Source organism: Ranitomeya variabilis, chromosome 6, assembly GCF_051348905.1.
Source record: "Ranitomeya variabilis isolate aRanVar5 chromosome 6, aRanVar5.hap1, whole genome shotgun sequence".
In the NCBI taxonomy this organism is placed as follows: domain Eukaryota; kingdom Metazoa; phylum Chordata; class Amphibia; order Anura; family Dendrobatidae; genus Ranitomeya; species Ranitomeya variabilis.
In genome coordinates, this window is record NC_135237.1 from 288,170,002 (window position 1) to 288,192,641 (window position 22,640).

Sequence of the window (22,640 nt, forward strand, 5' to 3'; positions counted from 1 at the left end):
AAAACTGGGGGTTAGATAGGAAGTTAGGGAGAAGCTGACTGGGTTGGAACCAGGCAACATCCTGTGGCAGAGGGTGTTGCAGGGGAAGATTCAGGGGGGTCCCTGTCAGGGGTGGGATCCTGACAGAGGCCTAGCGAACAGGAAAGAACGTTACGGGACCGCGCCTGCACTTCATCGCGGCGGTACCCCAAGAAAGGACAAGAAGCGAGGTTTATTGTGCTGAGTGAGAAACGAGATCAACGCAACAAGGAGAAACACCAGTAGGAGTCGTGCTGTAAGACGAGGCAACATCCTACTGAGGCGCGTAGCCGGTGGCCGGAAACGCCGAGGAAGTATTGAGCTCCAGGCCTTACTTCAAACCTACGGCAGGACAGTCAGTTATAGGCGGGCTGTCTCACTCAAATCACCTAAGAAGACATAGGGGGCAACAGTTGGAGAGGGGCGACACTAGGGTCACGGAAGAGCTCCGAGCCTACCCGTCATACGGGTGCGTTCTAGCCATATCATCTGGGGGGACGAAGAAGAACATCAAAATCGAGTTGTGAGGGAACTTCAGAAACAGACACAACAGTTGTGGGGACTAGCCCATAAGCACAGCAGGAGAGGACCACAACACACAAGCACTAGAAGGTAGGCACAGATTTCCACCTGCAAAGGGAACTCTGGAGGTGCCATTGGACCGGCCGGACTCCCGTAGTCCGGTTAACCGTATTCCGGACTGAGGATCCTGAAGCCTTCAGTAAAGAGGTAAAGAGACTGCAACCTGGTGTCCTCATTATTTACTGCGACCTGCACCGCACCACAACCTTATCACATTCTCAACTTTCACTGGACGCCCCTCAGCAGGGTCACGGACCGGGCCCAGCCACCGTGACAACCCCAGAACCGAGACGTAGCGGCCCGGTACTGGGTGCCCCTCGGCCCTGCGGCAGTGGGGGCGCTTCATATACATAATAAAAACAAGTACAATAATACTGAACAAAACGAGTCACCGCCTGGTACAGGAGGAGAGAGGACCCTGCCCGCGATGGCTCACAATCTACAAGGGATGGGTGAGAATACAGTAGGTGAGGATAGAGCTGGTCATGCAGCAGTTTGGTAGAGGGATGGTTAGTGTAGGTGATAGATTTGTCGGAAGAGGTAGGTCTTCAGGTTCCTTTTATAGGTTCCCATGGTAGGAGAAAGTCTGATATGTTGGGGTAGAGTTCCAGAATAGAGGGGGATGCATGGGAAAAATCTTGTATGTGATTGTGGGAAGAGGAAATAAAAGGGGTGTAGAGGAGATTTTGTGAGAATAGGAGGTTGGTGCAGGTAGGTACCGGGAGACTAAGTCACAGATATATGGAGGAGACAGGTTGTGGCTTTGTATGCCATGATTAGGGCTTTGAACTGGAATCTCTGGGCAATGGGGAGCCAATGAAGGGATTGACAGAGAGGCGAGGCCGTAGAATAGCGGGGAGACAGGTGAATTAGTAGGGCAGCTGATTTAGGATAGATTGGAGGGGTGCGAGAGTGTTAGAAGGGAGGCCACAGAGCAGGTGTCTGACTCTGTTGTTGGGTGTCCCAGACCAGCTAACGCTAGGGGGCCCTAGCACGCCCTGTTCTCTGGATTACTTTTGATGGTGAAGATGCCGGAGCCACGTACCTTAGCTCCTGAATTCGCCCTCCGTCTGTACTCTTCCCCCACCGAAGGAAGAGGGGAGTAGTAGTGTACTGTAATACACCAACCAAACTAACAAGGTAATACGAACAGGGATAAAGGAAAATACCAAACATACAAATATACTCACACAAATAAGAGAGGTATGCACTAGGGAGTGGGGGATAGGGTTAAACCAAAGTAGGAGAAGAAAGGGAATTATCACACACTCAAAACCTAGCAACAGTCACAGATAAATCCACCAAACGCCTTCTCTAATAACCAACAACCTCCAGCCATGCAGCAAAAGCTACTCTGACAATGAGTGCTAACAGGACCCAGTTTATATAGGAGATGTGAGTGGGTAACAGTGAGCAGTTGAGAGCCTCAACTCTTCATAAGCTCTCAACTTAGCAGATTAACCCCGAGCAGAGAAGATGAAATAGCGGACAGACATTGCGGGATTCTAGTTAGTAGGGAGGTGATATCGGGTCCAGAGAGTTAGATGAGAGAATTGAAAGTGTTGACAAGCTGTTTAGGGTTGTGAGACAGGGAGGATATGAGAGATGAAAAGAATGTTGGTTTTGCTGCAGTGAGCGTGGACTTAAAAGTAATGAGGGAATGGTTAAATGAAATGAAGTGCTCTATAGAATGGGAGCTTTTCCATTGCCCAGCTCCACACAGCTCCCCCAGCCTGAGCACGGCTCCCCGAGCCCCCACAGTTACCACAAGGAAACCAGGCCGAACTCCACCCGGCCTCTAGCAGGGGGCGCTACTGCACACCCGCCAGCTCTGAGCACTGTATTGCTGTACACACGTATGACCGCACGGTGTCGCCCTGTGCAGACCGTGTCCTCCCTGCTTCATCAGTGTCACGCTGTGATAACGGGGGGAGGAGAGGAGCTGCGCACACAGTAATCTCCTGGTAGCACACACGCAGCACACCGTCCGCAGCCGCCGCTGCTTCTTCTCCCTCGCCACCATTGTCTGGTGATGGCAGATATTTGTAACGTGCCTCCTCCTCCTGGCCGCAGATCACCGCTGTGTGGGAGGGCAGGGATGGTCCTGATCTTTGGCATTTCTTGCTAGGCAGCCACATGCGGACCGCTATCTGCTGCTCTGGGCTCGGTCGTCGGCTGTGCCTGTGCTGCCCGCATCTCTAGCACAGAGAGCCAGAGACTATGGTGAAATTCCCGGCGCTCACTCCTTACTGGCCGCTCATCCGCTTCTTGGTGCCTCTGGGGATCACCAACATAGCCATCGACTTCGGGGAGCAGGTAGGCTGCACTGGGGGTCACTGTGGGCACCACTGTCAGGGGGCATCATGGTGACCACAGCATCAGCACCAGCCATAGTAGTATTATCCCGATTAATAATGAGATCACTTATTATTATGACTATTAATGAGATCATCACTTATTATGATTATTAATCATTTTTGCTATTCATGTTACCATTATCATCTTATTATTACCATCATCCTCCATGTTATTAACTTGATTTTCATAATATTACCATCCATATAAATATTATCCCCAGCCGTATTATTGTACTATTTATTATTGTACAATGTTTGTGTTCTCTGTGATGCGGCCCCTGCATGCCCAGGGCTGAGGATGATGGGGGTCAGCGCCTGGGAGCTGCTGGCTGTCAGATGAGGTCATCTGCTGTGTCATTTCCACAGTCCCCTAGTGATTGCCAGTTACATGCATCGTTGGCCACTTCCATAATGAGCACTTGCCCCAGAGATGAGCTGATCATTTGGCAGGAACTGTATGGAGCCGATTCATTGTGCCGTACCTGACCACCGTCACCGGCAATGACTGCTCATACCTGGCTGGTAAACCAAGAGATCACAACTGAGGAATGGCCACGGAATCTAAAATGTCTTTCATTCGTTTTCCTGCAGTTTCGTGCCCATGTGAGCAATTTTTGGATATTCTTCTTCTATTGGAATCACTCTGTTTATGGGCAGAATTACACAGAATCCTATTCCCTCTAGCTTTCATACCCCTATGTGGCCATCATGCCCATTCCCTGTAGCTTCCATACCCCTATGTGGCCATCATGCCGTTCCTTATAGCTTCCATACCCCTATGTGGCCATCATGCCGTTCCTTATAGCTTTCATACCCCTATGTGGCCATCATGCCGTTCTCTATAGCTTTCATACACCTATGTGGCCATCATGCCGTTCTCTATAGCTTTCATACACCTATGTGGCCATCATGCCCATTCCCTATAGCTTTCATTCCCCTATGTCGCCATCATGCCATTCCCTATAGCTTTCATACCCCTATGTGGCCATCATGCCGTTCCCTCTAGCTTTCATTCCCCTATGTCGCCATCATGCCATTCCCTGTAGCTTTCATACCCCTATGTGGACTTCATGCCCTTCCTTATAGCTTTCATACCACTATGTGGCCATCATGCCGTTTCTTATAGCTTCCATACCCCTATGTGGCCATCATGCCGTTCCATATAGCTTCCATACCCCTATGTGGCCATCATGCCATTCCATATAGCTTCCATACCCCTATGTGGCCATCATGCCGTTCTCTATAGCTTTCATACACCTATGTGGCCATCATGCCGTCCCTATAGCTTTCATACACCTATGTGGCCATCATGCCGTCCCTATAGCTTTCATACCCCTATGTGGCCATCATGCCGTTCTCTATAGCTTTCATACTCCTATGTCGCTATCATGCCGTCCCTATAGCTTTCATACCCCTATGTGGCCATCATGCCGTCCCTATAGCTTTCATACCCCTATGTGGCCATCATGCCGTTCTCTATAGCTTTCATACTCCTATGTCGCTATCATGCCATTCCCTATAGCTTTCATACCCCTATGTGGCCATCATGCCATTCCCTATAGCTTTCATATCCCTATGTGGCCATCATGCTGTTCCCTGTAGCTTTCATACCCCTATGTGGACTTCATGCCCTTCCTTATAGCTTTCATACCCCTATGTGGCCATCATGCCATTTCTTATAGCTTCCATACCCCTATGTGGCCATCATGCCGTTCCATATAGCTTTCATACCCCTATGTGGCCATCATGCTGTTCCATATAGCTTTCATACCCCTATGTGGCCATCATGCTGTTCCATATAGCTTTCATACCCCTATGTGGCCATCATGCTGTTCCATATAGCTTTCATACCCCTATGTGGCCATCATGCTGTTCCATATAGCTTTCATACCCCTATGTGGCCATCATGCCGTTCCCTATAGCTTTCATACCCCTATGTGGCCATCATGCCGTTTCCTTTGTAGGCAGCAGCGTACAGGCTGTCATAAGAGGTGGCCTGTATTCTGCATTCAGAGAGTACCAGGGGTGTAACTGTAGTGGGTGCAGGGCCTTGTAGACTAGGGGATCCATATGAAAAAGGCGACTATTCCAGTTGTGGGCCCAGGTGGAGATGCCACTAATATAGTTGCTCCCCAGTTATACTATGTATTTCCTTCCCTCTTGATATGCAATGTGAGCGGTTCTTGACTATCGCTGGGTAACCCGACTGTGGTCTGTGGGCAGCTGCACATAATGTTTGCTGATAATAATCAGCTGTTCCCACCTTGCCCCCATTGTTGGCCGCCTGTGGCAGTGAGTGAGCAGTGTAATCTGTCCTGTACACCCATTATAAATGCTCCCTGTGCCCTGACTGATTATGTAATGGAGCATTATGTAAACCATTGGCTCTGGCTGGCATCTGCCGTATTCAACCTGTACAAGCAGCAGACTAGCTGGGACTGTCATCTGTCTGAGGAGGCCGGCCATCCCCTTCTTATGGCTAATCTTCATTCAATCCCTTCATCGTTCAGCAGTAACTAGAGAATATGTTGTCATTGTCAGATGTGGCAGGATAGCCCCGCTAATGTAGGCCGTCACCTGACAGCCTGACCCATGCTCTAATGCTTGTCTGGTATCACATTATTATTTACCACCCCCGACTGGGAACATTTAATCCCAGATTTGCACACAGTATCTTCCTGATGTCTTTACATATCCATCACTTATGTATTGGCATTACTGTATATACATGATCCATGTATGTGCACACGTATGTACAGAAGCCTCTCAAAGAAATCGAATAATACATTGAGTCACAGGTTTAAATTCTAGTTAGCTGTTCCTTTAAGTTTGGGATAAGTATAGGGAAAGACAGTCCGATGCTCCTTTTGGTGAACTGGATAATTTGGCTTGTCTGACCAAAAAGAGGCGGCTCCTTTGGATACCAATCAAATCCCTATTAAATATGTGCCCTATAATGTCCCTTTTCCTGTAATAATGACCCCATCCTGTAACGTCTGCCGTCCTGTAATAATGTCCCCCATCCTGTAATTATGTCCCCTATCCTGAAATGTCTGCTGTCTTGTAATAATGTCCCCCATCCTGTAATAATGTCTGCCATCCTGTAATAACGTCCCCTTTCTTGAAATAATGTCTGCCGTCCTGTAATAATGTCTCCCTTCTTGTAATAATGTCTGCCATCCTGTAATAATGCCCCCATCCTGTAATAATGTCTGCCGTCCTGTAATAACGTCCCCCTTCTTGTAATGTCTGCTGTCCTGTAATAATGTCCCTCCTCTTGTTATGATATCTGCTGTCCTGTAATAATGTCCCCCGTTCTGTAATAATGTCCGCCATCCTGTAATAATGCCCCATCCTGTAATAATGTTTGCCATCCTGGAATAATGTCCCCTTCTTGTAATAATGTTACGGTCCTGTAATAATGTCTCCGTCCTGTAATAATGTCCCCATCCAGTAATAATTCCCCCATCCTGTAATAATGCCCCCTTCCTGTAATAATGTCTGCCATCCTGTAATAACGTTCCCCTTCTTGTAATAATGTCTGCTGTCCTGTAATAATGTCCCCCTTCTTGTAATAATATCGGCTGTCCTGTAATAATGTCCCCTGTTCCGTAATATTGTCTGCGTCCTGTAATAATGCCCCATCCTGTAATAATGTTTGCCGTCCTGGAATAATGTCCCCCTTGTAATAATGTTCCCGTCCTGTAATAATGTCCCCATCCAGTAATAATTCCCCCATCCTGTAATAATGTCTGCCATCCTGTAATAATGTAATAATGTCCCCCTTCTTGTAATGTCTGCTGTCCTGCAATAATGTACCCCTTCTTGTAATAATTAGTGATGAGCGAATTTATGCTGGCTAACAGATGTAAATCATTCAGCTGCGGCGCTAAAAACTAAATCTCCGAGCACTAAAAATACTCAGAGGACACCCGAGTGTGCTGGGGAAATCTCGAGTAACGAGTATATTCGCTCATCACTAGTAATAATATCTGCTGTCCTGTAATAATGTCCCCCGTTCTGTAATAATGTCCGCCGTCCTGTAATAATGCCCCATCCTGTAATAATGTTTGCCGTCCTGGAATAATGTCCCCCTTCTTGTAATAATGTTCCTGTTCTGTAATAATGTCTCCTGTCCTGTAGCCATATGTGTCACCAGAGTGTGAGGTGACACATATGGCCACTATAAGTGCACACGAGGAATTTTTCAGTTGGATTCCACCTGAGGTATCATCACAGAACCACTTATAAAATGATCATAGTGCACAGCAATGCCAAATCAACATTGTTGTGCACGTTTTGTGTTTTGTTAGTTTTCACCGCTTTAGGGTTCTGGGAAGCAGATAGAAAAAGTATCATGCTCATTGTCACCTCTGTAGTGTAGAATAAAGAGAAGAGACGCCTGCGGTTTGGCCGCTAAAAAAACTATGACGTAGCCTCTTCAGGAAAAAGACCATCAGCTTTATTTAAAACATAACTCACCCAAAAGAGACAAGCACAAGAGCATAAGAAACACACAAAATAAACCTGAAGTAACCTAATAAAGAGGTGCAGAAATGCTGCAACATCAAATATTCACCAAATCCTCATTGTGGGAACTTAGGATAAGGGTAGTTTCTAGTGATAAGCGAATATACTCATTACTTGAGATTTTTCTTCCCTAGCAACCAGGCAACCCCCACATGTACTTATGCTGGCTAACAGATGTAAATCATTCAGCTGCGCGCAGAAAACTAAATCTCCGAGCACTAAAAAATACTCGGAGGACCCCCAAGTGTGCTCGGGAAATCTCGAGTAACGAGTATATTCGCTCATCACTAGTAGTTTCACATGTAGTAGATTTTCTGCAGAAAATTTCCATTACAGAATCTACAAGACCTGTAAAAGTCTGTAAATTTTGGTGTGGATTTGGCACTGATTTACCTGTGGAAAACAGCAGCATGTGATAAAAACAAAAACCACTTGTACGCTCCTCGCTTCGCAGCTTCAGAGGCTCCGAGGACGGTTCCCTGCATTGTGCTTCTGTGTAACCTGGCTCTATGAAGACATCGCTCTCCACGTGACTGCTGCAACGTCCTATTGTCCGGATCCTCGGGGGCTGGGCTACACGGAGACCTGCAGAGGACTAGTCATGGGAGCCTCCAATGTGCCAAGAGAGGAGAGTCTATATAGTAACATTTATGTAATATTTATTTTTTATTTGAAACTTTGCAGAAATTGTTTTTCTTTTAGGAGCTTAAAAAAATCCCACAAAATCTGAAATAATTTCTTGCTGTGCATTTAGAATTCACACGTCTGTTTCTGCCCAGAAGAGGCCTGTAGTGTGTGGATGCGATATTGGAATCCCGGGCGTGGATGGAATTAGGAGGCCAGGTGGCATTGTGCTGCTGTTCGGTACAGGCCCGACTTTTTTTTGGGTGAATCGTTCCCTTTAAGCCCCAAATCAATGACCCACAGTGCCTTGTATATTATAATAGAATACTATGGCATTGTTTTTTACTGAGTGGGAAAATGGCATTCAGAGAATCGCTTATGTTCTACCAGTCTTATTGTGACTAAAATGGAGGATGGCGCCACAGTATTGGGACAGCTCCACACACAAGAATGTTCAGAAACAATCTGACAGAAAAGCAAAAGTGTATAACATTGAACTTAGAAGCAGAATATTATCCGTGACAGTACGTAAGTTTTGTCAGATACCCAGGACACGAGTAGGAGTTGGTCCAAAATTAGTTATTAATTACCTATCAGTTCGGATACAGTCTTTTAGGCCGTGAGATAGACTAATGAAGTGACCCTTCAGCTCTCTGGTGAAGGTGATGGGAACCGCCAACCAATGTGCCATTCCTGTGTATGCAACTGTCCCCTTTATTTCCCTGATAACAAAACTGTCTGGGGAATGTCACAGATGACACACCAGACTCAATGACACTACACACCTACTACTATCCCTATCACACTGACAACACACTGGACCTGCTGACGGTGACACACCAGACACACTGACACTACACACCTACTACTATCCCTATCGCACTGACGACACGCCACACCCGTTGACTGTGACACACCAGACTCAATGACACTACACACCTACTACTATCCCTATCACACTGACAACACACCGGTCCTGCTGACGGTGAAACATCAGAGTCACTGACACTACACACCTACTACTATCCCTATCGCACTGACGACACACCGGACCCGCTGACGGTGAAACACCAGAGTCACAGACACTACACACCTACTACTAGCCCTATCGCACTGACGACACGCCACACCCGCTGACGGTGACACACTAGACTCACTGACACTACACACCTACTACTATCCCTATCACACTGACGACACGCCACACCCGCTGACGGTGACACACTAGACTCACTGACACTACACACCTACTACTATCCCTATCACACTGACAACACACCGGTCCTGCTGACGGTGAAACATCAGAGTCACTGACACTACACACCTACTACTATTCCTATCGCACTGACGACACACCGGACCCGCTGACGGTGAAACATCAGAGTCACTGACACTACACACCTACTACTATCCCTATCGCACTGACGACACACCGGACCCGCTGACGGTGAAACATCAGAGTCACTGACACTACACACCTACTACTATTCCTATCGCACTGACGACACACCGGACCCGCTGACGGTGAAACATCAGAGTCACTGACACTACACACCTACTACTATCCCTATCGCACTGACGACACACCGGACCCGCTGACGGTGAAACATCAGAGTCACTGACACTACACACCTACTACTATCCCTATCACACTGACGACACACCGGACCCGCTGACGGTGAAACACCAGACTCACTGACACTACACACCTACTACTATCCTTATTGCACTGACGACACACCGGACCCGCTGACGGTAACACACCAGACTCACTGACACTATATGCCTACTACTATCCCTATCACACAGATGACACACCGGACCCACTGACAGTGACACACCAGACTCACAGGCACTACACACCTACTGTTATCCCTATCGCACTGACGACACACCGGACCCGCTCACTGTGACACACCAGACTCACTGACACTATATGCCTACTACTATCCCTATCACACAGATGACACACCGGACCCGCTGACGGTAACACACCAGACTCACTGACACTATATGCCTACTACTATCCCTATCACACAGATGACACACCGGACCCACTGACAGTGACACACCAGACTCACAGGCACTACACACCTACTGTTATCCCTATTGCACTGACGACACACCGGACCTGCTGACGGTGACACACCAGACACACTGACACTACACACCTACTACTATCCCTATCGCACTGACGACACGCCACACCCGCTGACGGTGACACACTAGACTCACTGACACTACACACCTACTACTAGCCCTATTGCACTGACAACATGAAAAATGATGGAGCGGTATATAGAACTACGCACCTGCAGAATAACTCTATATCTGAAGGTAAATAGAGCTTTCCGAGGTGACAGGTTTCCTTTAAACTCATCAGTTAATCTGAAAAACGGCTAAAATTTATTTTGGCTAAATCAAGACAGACTGCCACTGACTGCCTATTAATGGAGACACAAAGAGCAGAGTAAGGAACATAGTAAAAGAGAGGGGCACAGATACACGCAGACCGGTGCTGCTGCTTTCTACTAAGCTTTTTTGGTCCCCAGTGCTGAATGGTCACCTTCCCTACTCAGTACCCGGGCATTACTGCCCTTACTGGCGTATGGGGCCCGGCGAGCAGAGGGCCCCTTCTCTTCTGCTCACCAGGCACCAGCAGCAGGATTCTGCCGCTTCAGTAACTGAACGTGAGTCCTCAGACGATGGTGTGGCACGTGTTGGGATCTGGCGCCAGCCCAGCAGGAGGAGATGACCACAGGAACTCTACTGTCTATTTCTACTGTATTTATAAGCTTTTATCCTTATCTGTAGACACTTGTGTATCAGGTTTTAGGTGTCATATGGGACATTTTCTTGTAACCCAATATTTTTATACTTACCTGCTATGCAATCCTGTGTGTATACAATTGTACATCTCCAGCTTGCTCATTATGCCTTTGTGCATACGTTTCTTAATTAAATTTCATTAATAAAGATTTATATTTTACTACATCTTGGCTATATAATTTTGCTTATAGGTTCTCTAGTTTAGAGTAGAGTAGGGCCCTGCCAGAAGATTATACCTTGTCGTGGTGGCAGGCTTAAAAAAGCTTTTGGTCAAAACAAAAGCTGCTGGCTATGTATTTGATATGGTGATGGGAAGTGTTAATGTGTGATTGGTGAGGTCATGGTGCAGAAGTGGAGCTTTCCCAAGAGTAGTCGGTGGGTTTGAGGGGTGGAGGCAGAACTGGGGTGGAGCCTGGGCGGAGTCTCAAGGGGGCCCGAAAATGTTGCCAGTATGGGGCCCTGAAATTCCTGTTTGCAGCCTTGCTCAGTATTGCTATAAAATGTTATTTATCTACCTTTTCCGGGAGGTTAACTACAGAGAGACGTAAGGCCTCCCTCTTGTTTCTCTATACTGTGCATGGGAGACATCTACCCATCATATAATGGCCAGACACAGTGTTATTTCTCATGTACACACACAGAGGCTTATTCTAAAACCACAGGTACTCTTTACAGGGAATCTATCACCAGGGGCTTGTTCCCCATTTGAAACCACCATGATGTAGGTCAGTGTCCCTAATTCCAGCGATGTATCACTTAGTGGGCTGTGTCCTGCACTTTTGATAAAATAATTGTTTTATCTGCTGCAGATCTTCCAGTTCTCTGAATGATGAGCTCTGTATAACCCCAACCCCACCGCTGATTGACATCTTTCTGTTTACACTGTACATAGGCAGAAAGCTGCCAATCAGTGGCGGGAGAGGAGTTATACAAAGCTTATGAATGTGCATGACTTCAAGGCAGGCAGGTTTGCTATTCCTCTTGTGATAATCTGCAGCTGAGAAAATAGAGGTTACCAAAACTGCAACAAGCAGCCCAGTAAGTGACCCAAGTCACTTTGTGACTGTAGGCTGCTGAATCGTTACAGTGTGTGATCCGTACACTGTCACAACTCCCTTATATTCCCTGATGTGGGTGAGCGCTCACTTGACCACATGTATGTGTTTTGCATAATTGCAATCACATGCAGACTAGACTCATGCGCCTCTTACTTTTGTTCTATTGAGAAATAGTCTAGTTGGCACATGACCGCAAGTATGCTGTAACTGCAGACTTTCCTTCTGAGACTGGACAACCCCTTTAAATAATCTAGCCTATTATGGAGTGTGAACCACACACCTTATTTATCACCTTCTAGTGCCATTCTCATCCTACTTAAGGTACCTTCACACTAAACGATATCGCTAGCGATCCGTGACGTTGCAGCGTCCTGGCTAGCGATATCGTTTAGTTTGACACGCAGCAGCGATCAGGATCCTGCTGTGATGTCGCTGGTCGTTGAACAAAGTTCAGAACTTTATTTGGTCGTCAGACCGGCGTGTATCGTCGTGTTTGACACCAAAAGCAACGATACCAGCGATGTTTTACACTGGTAACCAGGGTAAACATCGGGTTACTAAGCGCAGGGCCGCGATTAGTAACCCGATGTTTACCCTGGTTACCAGTGTAAAATATAAAAAAACAAACAGTACATACTCACCTTCGCGTCCCCCGGCGTCCGCTTCCCACACTGACTGAGCGCCGTAAAGTGAAAGTGAAAGTACAGCACAGCGGTGACGTCACCGCTCTGCTGTTAGGGCCGGCGCTCAGTCAGTGCAGGAAGCGGACGCCGGGGGACGCGAATGTAAGTATGTACTGTTCGTTTTTTTTACATTTTACGCTGGTAACCAGGGTAAACATCGGGTTACTAAGCGCGGCCCTGCGATTAGTAACCCGATGTTTACCCTGGTTACCCGGGGACCTCGGCATCGTTGGTCGCTGGAGAGCGGTCTGTGTGACAGCTCTCCAGCGATCAAACAGCGACGCTGCAGCGATCGGCATCGTTGTCGCTATCGCTGCAGCGTCGCTTAATGTGAAGGTACCTTTACTAGTAGGCCGGTTTCACACGTCCTGATATTTCCGGTACTGGAAAAACTGGTACCGGAGATATCAGTGTCCGTGTGTCTGTCTGTCTGTGTCTATGTGTGTCACACGTGTGGCAACCTTGTGCCGCATCAGTACCACGCGGACTGTTGCCGGGGAAGCAGTGCTACTGTAAGCGCTGTTCCACTGTGTGTGGTGCTGAAGCCAGCTGTCATCCCTTCTCCCCTGCTCTGCCGGCGAGCTGCGCGAGCAGGGGAGAATGAATGAAAGAAAAACCTGACGCGGGGTCCCCCCTATATTTTCAACCAACGGGGCAAAACTCACAGGTGCAGGCTGCTATTCTCAGGCTGGTAAGGGGCCATGGATATGGGCCCCCCAGCCTAAAAACAGCAGCCCACAGCTGCCCAGAAAAGATGCACCTCACGCAGGGGAACAGCGGCTTACAGTAGCACTACTTCCCCGGGGGCCGTCCGTGCACACGGAGGACAGTGTACACTGTTCTCTGTGTGCACGTGTGTGGCACGTTTTGCGGCCCATGTGTCCGGGTTAAAACGGACATGTCTGCGTGTTTTGCTCACGGACACACGGTCCATGAAAACCCACTGACATGTACGTAGACCCATTCATTTGAATGGGTCTACGGGTGCCAGTGTCTCCGGTATGTGAGAAAACTGTCACTACACGTACCGGAGACACTGACGTGTGAAACCGGCCTTAGATAGATGGAAATACTAGTGTATCCAGAACAAAATTCTTTGTACTTCTATGATAGCTAAGAAATATATGTGATATCTTACTGCAAAAGCTTGCAAATATAGAAAATCATGCTATACTTCATGCTATACAGTACTTCATACCATTATGTTAAAATATAAATACAATGCAATAATTGTGTTAATTGCAATTTAACAGATGTGCACGTTTCACCATAGAGAAGCTTGTCAGAATTAAAACTAAAGATCATTATCCCCTAATTATAAGTAAATGTTATGTGACTGATGTGAATACTGATGAGGAGGTGCTTAGATCACAAGATTGCATACATTATATTACTAAAATAAGATGGAATGAACAGGCAGCAGTGCTGTGTAACCCTGTGCCCCTTTATAGTTGTAATTTCCCCCAGCCACAAGGTTGCGTGGAAAACTGTATTCTAAAACTATGTGCACACTTTCAGGATTTGCAGCGTAAAATATGAGCGTTTTTTTTACATGCGTTTTTGTTGCAGAACTTTTCCCCCAATCATTAGTATGGGAAAAATATGCTGCAAAAACGCTGCAAGGACATGACATGCTGCAGATTTTAATCTGCTGCAAATCTGCAAGGAAAATAATTAACATGTAAATTTCATTCACTTTGTTAGTAATGTAATATGCTCCATATTTTACGCACCCAATGAGTGCACATACTCTAATAATTTAAGACTACGGATTTTTTCTTACCTAATCTTAAAGCAGCATGATGTAGGGGCAGAGACCCTGATTCCATTGGTGTGTCACTAACTGGGCTGCTTTCTGTAGTTTTTATAAAATCACTGTTTTATAACCAGAAGCTTATCACTAGAGGACTTCTTGACCATTTGCCATAGTCCAACCATGCCCCCACTACTCACTGATAAAGCGGCCAATCGGTGGTGTGGTTATACAGAGCTCAGCATTCAGAGAATTGGTAGATCTGCAGATAAAACAGCTTTTAATCAAAACCGAAGCACCCAGTAAATTGAGTGACACATCACTGGAATCGGGGTCTCTGTCCCTACATCATACTGCTCTCAGATGGGTTAACAGAAACCTGGTGGCAGACTCACTTGAAATGATAAAATTCTGGTTGTCAATAAGCTCCTAGGCTTCCTCTAGTGCTGACTACAGGCGGACACAATCTTATCATTTACCTCTATGCACATGAGCTGGAGCTCAGAATAAAAAAAAAAAGAAAGATGAGAGCTGCAACTAAGGGTTTGTCACCCCACAGCGGAGCAGCTGTTTAATAGCCTGGTTACTCAGGCCACGTGCACATCCATTCCACACACAAAAGTGAGGAACAGATTGTTCTGTGCACACAGACTGATTGTTCTCGGCAGCACTTCTTGTTTACACGGGATCATGTGCTGCCGTGTTGGATGACTGGCATCCTGTCTACATTGGCTGATTATAGGGAATTTCTAAGAGGGCTTATTTCCGATACATGTCCCATGTAAATGCACTTTAAAGTTACATCAATTACCGTAAATTAATTATCTCAGATTTCCAAAACTATTTTCCTTAAAAAAATGTAAAATGTGCTTAAAGATGGATATTCCGCATCCAATGAGTAATGTGTTACTGGCTCACAATCAGCAAAGTGGCTTTTCTGCTCAACTCTTATAGGATCTGTGTAGTTTCACAATAAAACTGTCCAAAGATTTGATGTGTGAAAATAAGATCTGCTTTACCCCTGTCGCTCTGGCGTCGCCTTGTCACTGCTCCCTAGTGATCTTTGTAGACTTGGCTGCACTTGTGACATCTCATTTAGATTACATGACCGCTGAGGCTAGCGATTGGCAGAAGTGGTGATGCCGATGTAGATGGCGTGAGATCACCATATTAGCTTATTTCCTCCCGGCACCGGCGCTCTGGCACAGCTCTTCTCTCAGATGCAGCATTTTCAGTAAGGCTACTTTCACACTAGTCCGTCGGTACGGGCCGTCGCAAACCGTCGGCCCGACGTACCGACGGACAGTGTGTTAATTAATCACAGTCTTACGACGCATCCGCTGCCCAGTGTGAGGAGGGGGCGGAGTTCCGGCTGCACATGCGCGGTCGGAAATGGCGGACACGACGCACAAAAAAAGTTACATGTAACTTTTTTTGGTGCCGACGGTCCGCCAAAACACGACGCAACCGTCGCACTCTGTCGCAATGCGTCGCTATGTATAAGTCTATGGAGAAAAAATGCATCCTGCGTGCATCGAACGACGCTAGTGTGAAAGTAGCATTAGGCTGCCGCGTAGCATTGTAGCGCTGTTTACCTGCAGATTAACCCTTTATCTGCAAGTTAATAACATTTCCCAGGTGACAGGTTCCCTTTAATAGGCAGGGAGGGAATAAATGGCTTTTAAGTGGCAAAAGAAACATTTCTTTGATAAGATATGTTACAAAGTTTGAAAGTCCTAAGATGCATGAATTAGTGAAAATAGTACAAATTGCATCAAATTTATTAACCTGCTACCTGTAGCCAAATATATTTGGTGCAGCTTGCTTGGCATGGGTGAGACGGGGCACCACAAAGCAGATGTATAAATACAGCACGAAGAAATGTACAATTCCAGCCTTATCGATGCCTCTTTCAGGGTAGTTGCAAAAAGATGAAGAAAGTGGTAATATTTGTGGCCACTCCATGTCATTTATTGGTTTTAATCTACTTGATTATGATAGGAAATCGTACTTAAATCAAACTACTCTTTTTCTGAATGATCTCCAGCCTCCATGAAGCAGCGCCTTACAATTCTGGGCTGACTTGCTTTGCACGTTTAGCTTGTCTTCTAGACATGATGGTTAGCTGTTACTTGGCAGCTTAGGAAATGGAGAGGATACAAATACAGATTCATCCAGTTTTCAATGAAAAAAGAAAGAATGTAACATTTTTTTTTAAAGTTTTAATTTCCTGAACATTTTTTGAGTCCATTTAAGTATGTTAGGAAATTTTGAAAAGTTTATCCAGCCTTTCTTACATCTAGAGCTGGACCCATAAATTGTAGGATCATCTGACATTACATTTTCAAAATAAGTACAACAGTCTCATCAAGTCTAAGAGCTATTTTAATGTGTGTACAGTTTGCATTGTAATTTCTCCCTTAACGCAGTATTTTATACAGTACTTCTGCCCAATTTATACCACAACATTATTCAAAATATTTAAATCTAAATATTTACAAATGTACTCAGCATGTTATATTTTATTTTAGAATTTGTTATTTAGAAGTGAAGCTGTAACGTGGCACTCGCTAATGTATCCTTGGTGATTTCTTCCGAGTTCCCTCCCATTTGTTTTTAATTCAAGATCTATTTACGTAGATGGTCGTGTGTAAGCTGAAACCTTTCTATAATCAGTTCTTCATGGAAGGTATGGTGAATGCTCACTCAGGCATACCATTGAAAAAACACCAGCACTTACTGCAGTATCCTATCCGGACTCGTGAGTCATGAGGCTTCTCCTCCTATAGATACACGTGAGCTGTATATATGTATGTGTATATATGTGTGTGTGTATATATATATATATATATATATATATATATATATGCTCGGGTACAGAGTAAGACCCCATCAGTAATGTAGAACAAAGCGACTTGTCCTTCACTGCTCGTTGCTTGCTGTTGTGATACCATTGGCATGTAGATCTATTTTTACTAGCCATATCAGGTTCCAATGAATTTGGTGAAACCATGGTAGTCAATAAATTTTGTTTAAAAACCCCCTCAAAACAATCCATGCGGAAATAGTCTCCAGTATCAAACAGAAGAAGTTTACTTTTAAAAGAAATCTGTCAGTAGGATCAACCCTTTTAAGTCGTCTCTATGGACATGTAGGTCATAGAAAGTTTAATAAAATTATACCTTTATGTCTATGATCTAATGTCTTATTTCCGAGAAATCCACGTTTTTTCCAAATATGTAAATGTGCTGTTAAGATTTGTGGGCAAGACATAGATCTCCCTGAGAATAAAGGCTAGGTTACCAGTGTGAGACATGTAATGACTGACAGTCTGATCTACATGTCTCACACTGGTAACTCCCTCTTTCATATAAAATAAGCTCTGGGGGCCGATTCTCAGGGAGATCTATATCCTGCCCATAGATCTTAACAGCTCATTTACATACTAAGAAAAACATGAATTTCTCTGGAATATGACATCAGATCGCAGATATTAAGGTATCGTTGTATTCAGCTTCCTATGACCTGCATGCCCATATAGACGGATTAGGAGGGTTGAATCTGCTGTCAGATTCCCCTTTAATAGCATGGGATTAAAAATCCTTAAAAAAATAATAATAATTCTCTCCATCGGCTTGTGCGCATCGGGTCAATAAACCATTATTCATGTTATGATTGAATCTGCAGTGTGCGTATTCTTCTGTTGCTTTTTTTCTCTCTTCTGACTGTTTAAAAAAAAAAGAAAAAGCTTTGAAAACTGAAACTTCAGGTAAAATCTTCTTCATTAAGTAAATCTTCTCTGTGTGGTAGAAGACCGTCCTCCTTTTCCAAACATTTTTTTAAACATTTTTAACAAGCACAAATAGTAAAGAGGAGCGGAGGGGAAGGAGGAAGGGAGAAATGGAAAAAGGGGAGGAGACATATGGATTCTTGCCTTGCTTTATTATGGGGATATACCAAAGGGAAAGAGACAGACAGGAAAGTGAATGAAGAAAAAAAGGGAAAGGAAATAAGCAACAATACCATATAAGGTTTACAAGACATGCGAAAACTAAGCATACAATACCTTAAAGGGAATCTGTCACCCCAAAACTCGCCTATAAGCTGCGGCCACCGACATCAGGGGCTTATCTACTGCATTCTGTAATGCATTCTGTAATGCTGTAGATAAGCCCCCGATGTATCCTGAAAGAGGAGAAAAAGACGTTAGATTATACTCACCCAGGGGCGGTCCCGGTCCGGGGCCTCCCATCTTCATACGATGACGTCCTCTTCTTGTCTTCACGCTGCGGCTCCGGCGCAAGCGTACTCTGTCTGCCATGTTGAGGATCCGGGCCTCTCTGACCTTTCAACAGGGCAGATAAAGTACGCCTGTGCAGGAGCCTCGACAGGAAGCAAAGAAGATGACGTCATTGTAAGAAGAGGGGAGGCCCCGGACCGCGACGCCCATCGGACCCGAACAGAACCGGGACCGCCCCTGGGTGAGTATAATCTAACTTGTTTTTCTTACCTTTCAGGTTACATTGGGGGCTTATCTACAGCATTACAGAATGCTGTAGATAAGCCCCTGATGGTGGTGTCCGCAGCTTATAGGCAAATAATGGGGTGACAGATTCCCTTTAAGGAATTGTCCACTGCAGTACAGTCCACTACAGTAGTTTGCTGCACACAATCCTGCTAATAGGTTCCCTTTAAACCCTTCAGCTTATATTAAAGTATGTAAAAAGAACAAACAATTTACTACCAGTTTTAGGATTTGAAAGTCAGTAGGATAAACCCTTCTATATGGACCTCTATATGGTCATGCAGGTCATAGAAAGTTTAATAAAATGATGTCTTGATACTTGCAAAACAAAGTCTTATTCCAGAGATATTCATGTGTTTCTTAATATGTAAATCAGCTGTTACGATCTATGTCTGGACACTGATTTCCTTGAGAATCTGCCTCCAGACTGTACACGGCTGCTGAATTGCCGACTTTTCTTCTATCTATCTATCTATCTATCTATCTATCTATCTATCTATCTATCTATCTATCTATCTATCTATCTATCTATCTATCTATGTACTATATATATATATTTACTAGCTGTACTACCCGGCTTCGCCCGGGTTAATGACTGCTGTTAGCAAAATAGAATGTGTTAACAAAAATTTATTCTGCACACAAAAACCACAAAACAAATAGATAGAAATGTAATTATTAAAAGGCAAAAACTAAGCAAATAGAAGCATTTCACAACATATATTAGCTTTGTTATACTGAGAATGTCTTTGTTGCCTATATTAACCAATCAGAGCTCAGGTTAATTAACTGTAGCAAAATAGAAGCTGAGCTGTGATTGGTTGCTATTGGCAGCCTGATAAATCCCCAGCCAACAGGAAGCCCTCCCCCCTGGCAGTATATATTAGCTCACACATACACATAATAGACAGGTCATGTGACTGACAGCTGCCGTATTTCCTATATGGTACATTTGTTGCTCTTGTAGTTTGCTTATTAATCAGATTTTTATTTTTGAAGGACAATACCAGACTTGTGTGTGTTTTAGGGCGAGTTTTATGTGTCAAGTTGTGTGTGTTGAGTTGCGTGTGGCGACATGCATGTAGCGACTTTTGTGAGATGAGTTTTGTGTGGCGACATGCGTGTAGCAACATTTTGTGTGTTGAGTTGCATGTGACAGGTTAGTGTAGCAAGTTGTGTGCAGCAAGATTTGTGCATGGCGAGTTTTGCGCGTGGCGAGTTTTATGTGTGGTGCATTTTGAGTATGTGCAAGTTTTGTGTGAGGCAACTTTTGCATGTGGTGCAACTTTTGTACATGTGGCAATTTTTCTGTGTGTGCAAGTTTTGCATGAGGTGAGTTTTCCATGAGGTGAGTTTTGCACGTGTGGCGAGTTTTGCGTGAGCCTAGTTTTGCATATGGCGAGTTTTGCATGTAGCGAGTTTTGAGTGGTGACTTTTGTGTTTCGACTTTTATGTGGCGAGGTTGGTGTGTGTGTGTGGTGAAATGTGTGCTGAGGGTGGTATATGTGTTCAAGCACGTGGTAGTGTGTGGCGCATTTTGTGTTTGTGTTCATATCCCCGTGTGTGGTGAGTATCCCATGTCGGGGCCCCACCTTAGCAACTGTACGGTATATACTCTTTGTCGCCATCGCTCTCATTCTTTAAGTCCTCATTGTTCACATCTGGCAGCTGTCAATTTTCCTCCAACACTTTTCCCTTCACTTTTTCCCCATTATGTAGATAGGAGCAAAATTGTTTGGTGAATTGGAACGCGCGGGGTTAAAATTTCACCTCACAACATAGCCTATGACGCTCTCGGGGTCCAGACGTGTGACTGTGCAAAATTTTGTGGCTGTAGCTGCGACGGTACAGATGCCAATCCCGGACATACACACATACATACATACACACATTCAGCTTTATATATTAGATATACCTGTATGTAATCTCCTGTATATAGTATATACCTGTGTGTCATCTCACCTATATATAGTATATATCTGTGTGTCATCTCCTGTATATAGTATATACCTGTATGTCATCTCCTCCTATACATAGCATATACCTGTGTCATCTCCTCCTGTATATACTATATACCTGTAGGTAATCTGCTCCTGTATATAGTATATACCTGTGTGTCATCTCCTCCTGTATATAGTATATACCTGTATGTCATCTCCTCCTGTATGTAGTATGTACCTGTATGTCATCTCCTCCTCTATATAGTATATACCTGTGTGTCATCTCTCCTGTATATAGTATATATCTGTGTGTCATCTCCTCCTGTATATAGTATATACCTGTGTGTCATCTCCCCTGTAAATAGTATATACCTGTGTGTCATCTCCTGTATATAGTATATAGCTGTATGCCATCTCCTCCTGTATTAGCCCTCGTTCACACGTTATTTGGTCAGTATTTTTACCTCAGTATTTGTAAGCTAAAATGGCAGCCTGATAAATCCCCAGCCAACAGTAAGCCCACCCCCTGGCAGTATATATTAGCTCACACATACACATAATAGACTGGTCATGTGACTGACAGCTGCCGGATTCCTATATGGTACATTTGTTGCTCTTGTAGTTTGTCTGCTTATTAATCAGATTTTTATTTTTGAAGGATACCAGACTTGTGTGTGTTTTAGGGCGAGTTTCGTGTGTCAAGTTGTGTGTGTTGAGTTGCGTGTGGCGACATGCATGTAGGGACTTTTGTGAGATGAGTTTTGTGTGGCGACATGCGTGTAGCAACTTTTTGTGTGTCGAGTTGCATGTGACAGGTTAGTGTAGCAAGTTGTGTGCAGCAAGTTTTGCGCATGGCGAGTTTTGCGCGTGGCGAGTTTTATGTGTGGTGCCTTTTGAGTATGTGCAAGTTTTGTGTGAGGCAACTTTTGCATGTGTTGCAACTTTTGTGCATGTGGCAATTTTTCTGCGTGTGGCAATTTTTCTGCGTGTGCAAGTTTTGCGTGTGGCGAGTTTTGCACGTGTGGCGAGTTTTTCATGTGGAGAGTTTTGCGCGTGGCGAGTTTTGAGCGGCGACTTTTGTGTTTCTACTTTTATGTGGCGAGGTTGGTGTATGTGTGGTGAAATGTGCACTGAGGGTGGTATATGTGTTCGAGCACGTGGTAGTGTGTGGCGCATTTTGTGTGTGTGTTCATATCCCCGTGGTGGTGTGATTATCCCATGTTGGGGCCCCACCTTAGCAACTGTACAGTATATACTCTTTGGTGCCATCGCTGTCATTCTTTAAGTCCCCCTTGTTCACATCTGGCAGCTGTTAATTTGCCTCCAACACTTTTCCTTTCATTTTTTCCCCATTATGTAGATAGGGGCAAAATTGTTTGGTGACTTGGAAAGCGCGGGGTTAAAATTTCACCTCACAATATAGCTTTGACGCTCTCAGGGTCCAGACGTGTGACTGTGCAAAATTTTGTGCCTGTAGCTGCGACGCCTCCAACACTTTTCCTTTCACTTTTTCCCCATTATGTAGATAGGGGCAAAATTGTTTGGTGAATTGGAAAGCGCGGGGTTAAAATTTCACCTCACAACATAGCCTATGACGCTCTCGGGGTCCAGACGTGTGACTGTGCAAAATTTTGTGGCTGTAGCTGCTACGGTTCAGATGCCAATCCCGGACATACATACATACATACATACATACACACACACACACATTCAGCTTTATATATTAGATATCTATATCTAT

The 22,640-nt window shown here is 45.0% G+C and overlaps 1 protein-coding gene across 1 annotated transcript in view; it reads left to right on the plus strand.

The window, feature by feature from the left end:
• The first annotated feature begins 2,550 nt into the window (after window positions 1-2,550).
• ANKH (ANKH inorganic pyrophosphate transport regulator) overlaps window positions 2,551-22,640 on the plus strand; it is a 180,069-nt gene continuing 159,979 nt past the window's right edge. The window contains exon 1 of the mRNA XM_077269709.1: window positions 2,551-2,916. Coding sequence (XP_077125824.1) covers window positions 2,821-2,916 — 96 coding nt within the window. The 5' untranslated portion in view covers window positions 2,551-2,820. The remainder of the gene's footprint in view (window positions 2,917-22,640) is intronic.